The sequence below is a fragment of the Oreochromis aureus genome, linkage group 6, assembly GCF_013358895.1.
Source record: "Oreochromis aureus strain Israel breed Guangdong linkage group 6, ZZ_aureus, whole genome shotgun sequence".
Lineage (NCBI taxonomy): Eukaryota > Metazoa > Chordata > Actinopteri > Cichliformes > Cichlidae > Oreochromis > Oreochromis aureus.
This window is the reverse complement of record NC_052947.1, coordinates 18,130,360-18,135,078: the sequence shown is the minus strand read 5'-3', so window position 1 is coordinate 18,135,078 and position 4,719 is coordinate 18,130,360. Positions and strand designations below refer to the sequence as shown.

The window sequence follows — 4,719 nt, the reverse complement described above, 5'->3', positions numbered from 1 at the left end:
CTGGCCACAGAATATTTTACATAAGTCTCGAGGATCATCAAGATGTTTTTTGGCAAATGTGAGACGAGTTATTGTGTTCCTTTCGGCCAGCAGTGGTTTTTTCCTTGGAACTCTCCAATGAAAGTCATTTTTGCCCAGTCTCGATGTGCTTTTGGAGTAATTTTTGTAGGCCGGCCACTCCTAAGGTTCATCACTGTTCCAAGTTTCTTTCACCGTGGTTCTTTGGAGTCCAAAGCCTTAGAAATGGCTTTTTAACCCTTTCCAGACTGATAGATTAAGTGACTTAATAGTTAAATTTTCATATGTATTTGAGTTTGGGTTTTTTTGATTGTGGGCTGATTGTTTTCAAGATCTTTTAGCCTTCTTCACTTTATGAGGCAGGTTCCATTTAAGTGATTGCTTGACTCAACAGGACCGGCAGTAATCAGGCCTGGGTGCAGCTACTGAAACTGAAGTCTGCGTTCCAAAATAAAAATATGGTTAATCACAGTTAATTCGTGATTTAACAAGTGAGGCAAAAACACAGAGCCAGGTAGGTTTGGATAGCTTTTTTTTCTCTCAGTAAATAAAATCATTATTTAAAAACTGCGTTTTGCAGTTACTCAGGTTTTCTTTGTCTGTGTGACAAATCTGCATTTTAAAAAAGGAAAGAAAAAAAGAAATCAGAAACGGGGGAAATGCTCTTTCAAGGCGCTGCATGTACAGTAGACTGTCATGTTACTCTAAAAAAAACTTTAAAAAGTACCTCACATCATGACATACCACACCCACCTCCTCATATAACAGGGTGCTGCAGCTGCAGACCAGGACAGCACATCTGCGGCCCTCCCCACAGGCCTAAACTTTTCATCGGGCTGTTTGCTCTCTCTCTCTCTCTCTCCTTGCTCAGACTCTGTCACATGCCCGCAGTGTTAACCCTGCCCAGCTTTACGCAAGGGAGTGTGCTGCTCTGTTTTCCTTTCGGTTTATTTAAGAGATTAAGCTGGTGAACCCTAACCCAGGGAGTCCCCAGAGTTCATACCAGCAGTATCAGAATACTCTCCACCCTTTGACGACAATGAAATGTATTTTTCACAATATTCACGTCAAATCAGCTGCACATGCGACAGTTTGTGCACCACAGAAACGCAGAGAAACAAACACCTGTTTAAAGCTGGCTTTAAAACTATTCCAAGTATCGCTACCAATTTCAGTGAACAATCTCTATGTAAAGAGTTGGTTATTCCCGTCTCTCGGGTTGCGCCCAGGCTTTATGATGATGCCTTATATTTTGCATGCTGAAATCACAGGAGGGCCTTTGTCTGGACAACATTTACATCTCTTAACACAGCTGGCTCGGCCAACCACTGGCACAAAACAAACAAGGAAGCAAGATAGAAAAACAACTCATAGGTTAAGTTACCACTAAAGAGGTCTTTTAGTGTTAAACATCAAAACAACGTGGACCATTTTGGACTTTTTAAAATAAACTGAGGTCAGCTTTAAAGTAAACTTTGAATATAAACAGGAAAAAATATCTGTTTTGACAGTTTTGGTTACTGAAACTAAATAAAGGCCAATTATAGAACAAAAACAAGATAAGATAGCTGTGAGTAATGCATATTGATACACTCATGTTACTGTTTTTTGTTGTTTTTTTTAATAGTTGTAATGATATCAGTTAAAACATTTGAAACTCTAAGCACAAATATTTTTTAGATTTTTTTTCCCCCATTTCAGGATAGCTCACCAAACTTTGAAATAATATGTATTTGAAAAAAATTAAATAAATAATATGAAACCAAACTTCACTCCACAAAGTATGCAGACTTTGACAGAGGGGAACAAAAGAGCCGTATTGAAGTTAGGTATGTTAGAGCATGTGATGTTCAAGGGGGCGTGGCCCTTCAGGTTGTCTGTGCAGGTAATACACTCTTCAGGTAAAGCTGAGTGACTCATTCGCACACACACCTTAAGCACAACAATTGGCACTCTCACACTTCAACTCTTCACCTTAAACCGACTACACTTTACGGGAATAAACTGAGTAAAGACCCGCATTTAACGAAAGAGGACTTCACAAAAGAGCCGTTACTTCCACTGCTTTTGAAGAACTGTTGAACTGTTTGGACTCAGGACCCTGAGCATTTACAATCGAATGCGAACTTGGAGCAGGACTGCATATCGGACAGATCTCCTGTTTTGATTTGCACTGTCGGGGTACTGCCTACTAATTTGTTTTCTCTGACAGAGGGAACAACGTCAAAGCTGTGCCACTACTTCTGCTGTGCAGCTTTTCCAGTAAGTAATCTATCTCTTTTTTTGAGCTGTGCATGACAATGCCTGTGGTCAAAGTGGAGAAAGACTCTCCAGCAGATACCACCTTGCTTGCCTCCAATCCTCCACCGCAGACAGAGGAGCAGCCACGGGGTCGGAGGAGGAAGAGACCTCTCCAGCGCGGGAAACCACCATACAGCTACATTGCCCTCATCTCCATGGCTATTGCCAACTCCCCTGACCGCAAACTAACACTGGGGGGTATCTACAAATTCATCACAGAGCGCTTCCCCTTTTACAGAGACAATTCGAAGAAATGGCAAAACTCAATCCGCCATAATCTGACTCTGAATGATTGTTTTATCAAGATCCCTCGAGAGCCAGGACGACCTGGGAAAGGCAACTACTGGGCACTGGACCCAAACGCTGAGGACATGTTTGAGAGTGGCAGCTTTCTGAGACGCAGGAAGAGGTTTAAGCGCTGCGACCTGAGCACATACACTTCATATGTGCATGAAACACCAGTTTTTTCCCCCGTTCAGATTACCAGACCAGCTGCGTACACCAACTCAGTCTATCCCAACATGACACTCAGTCCCACATATGGACAGCAGCTGCCCTCTGCCTACTATCCCTCTTCGTCGCCTCCAGGGTTTGGGCACAGTCAGACCCGCATGTTCAGCATCAACAACATCATAGGACACCCGACTCCAGCCAGCATGCTGGCAGGTCAAGGACCAGAGGTGATGCAGCAGCAAAGCCGGAGCTTCAGTCCCGAAGGGCTTCCGAATGGATCCAGTCCCTGCAGCTTGGGAGCTCCGGGTTTCCAGAGTCAACCGTGCGGGGGATCTGTGCCTCCCCGCTCATCTACACATCCGGCGTTCACCTACTCTGGACAAAACAGCCATCCGCACCAACATGCACACCAGGGCTCGTACGGACAGGGTCACACCCAGGGCATGGGGTACGCAGCAGGAGGACGGATCCACGCATCAGCTCACGGCCCTGCAGAAACAGTGGACCATTACGGCAGGGTCTCCCCAGTGCAGCTGGGGTCTTTCTCCCAGTATAACAGCGCTGCAGGTCCTATTGGAAACACTGGGGGATACCTCAGACACCCCACCTACCCGGGGAATATGGACCGTTTTGTTTCTGCTATGTAAGCTACAGAGAATGTAAAGCCCAGCATCTCACTACCTTTTATTTTTTGTTAGTTTTTTTTTTAAAACAGAGACTTGAGACGGCACCAAATGAGCCAGACATTTCTGTGCACAAAATCCCACTGCTTTGTCTTTGTTCTTGACATTTATCAAGGACAAAACTGAGCAGACTGACCTCTTAACACCACTGTGATTTTCTGAGTAATTGTAGAACCCATTTTCACTGCTGATAATAACTTACTTTAGATATCCATTAAGCTGTTTGGTTTTAATGTCTAGGCCTTTTAAACAGCAAGTATGTGACTGTAAAATACATATAATTTTGTGTGCGGTTACTTTTTTTTTGGTTACAACTGGAATGTGCAAGTTGAATATTTTACACTACTGTTGAGTTTAAATGAAATATTTGTATAAATTATTGTGCTTCGTGGTCATAGGCTTTGCAGCAAGTGGCTTGTGTGAAAAAATATCAGCTTGTATTTTGTTGCCAAGTAAAAATGCATTTTTAGTTTGCTTTTCTTGGAAATAAACAAATGTTAAAGCACCTTTGTTCTATAAGAATAAAAGATTTTAAATTTGTGACAAGCAGTTGTGCCAAAGTCATATTTGTATCAACTATAAGTGAATTATAATTTTAAGTATTATAAAGTAACGAGGGCCAAAAAGTCCAGACAAAATTAAAGCAGGAACACACACACACACACACACACACACACACACACACACACAAGCCCAATCCTCTCTTTCTTTTGTGCTTGTAATGCTTTCTGGGTCAGCTCAGCCGGTTTGAAGTGCTGTCTGGAGCCACACCAGTAAGCGTGACCGGTCTCAGCCGCCATGTCGAGACATCAGCGCAGCACTTGGCCACATACAAATCCACTAATCAAGAAAATGAATAGACTTGCCACCCGATGCTTCATGCCTTTGCGTTAAGACCACATAATACCAGAAACCTCTTCCACACAAAGCCTGCAAATCGGACAAGATGAGACACGTGAGAAAACAATTACAGTTAAGACAATTGATTGTTTAAATTAAGAAAACAAACAAACAAAAAACTCTTTGGTGATGGATGCAACTTGTTTTTTCTCCAATTTAAAAAGTTTTCTTTTACCACTTCATGCTGTGAAAATCTTTGGAATAAATAGATAACAGTTTCTTTCATGGCCTTGTGAAAACAAATTTTTTTATTTAAAAAAACAAAAAAAAACAAAAAAAAACACTTTATTTCAACTCTGTTGCATCTGGGATGGCACACACCTCCTTGAAAAGCAGAAGACGTGGCAGTAATGTGGCATTTACA

General features: G+C 42.2%; 1 protein-coding gene across 1 annotated transcript; it reads left to right on the top strand.

The window, feature by feature from the left end:
- Positions 1 to 1,951: 1,951 nt before the first annotated feature.
- On the top strand, positions 1,952 to 4,001 carry foxe1 (forkhead box E1). Its single transcript, XM_031752224.2, has one exon. The coding sequence runs from the start codon at positions 2,313 to 2,315 to the stop codon at positions 3,417 to 3,419; it is 1,107 nt and encodes a 368-aa protein (XP_031608084.1). The 5' UTR covers positions 1,952 to 2,312; the 3' UTR covers positions 3,420 to 4,001.
- Positions 4,002 to 4,719: the final 718 nt, after the last annotated feature.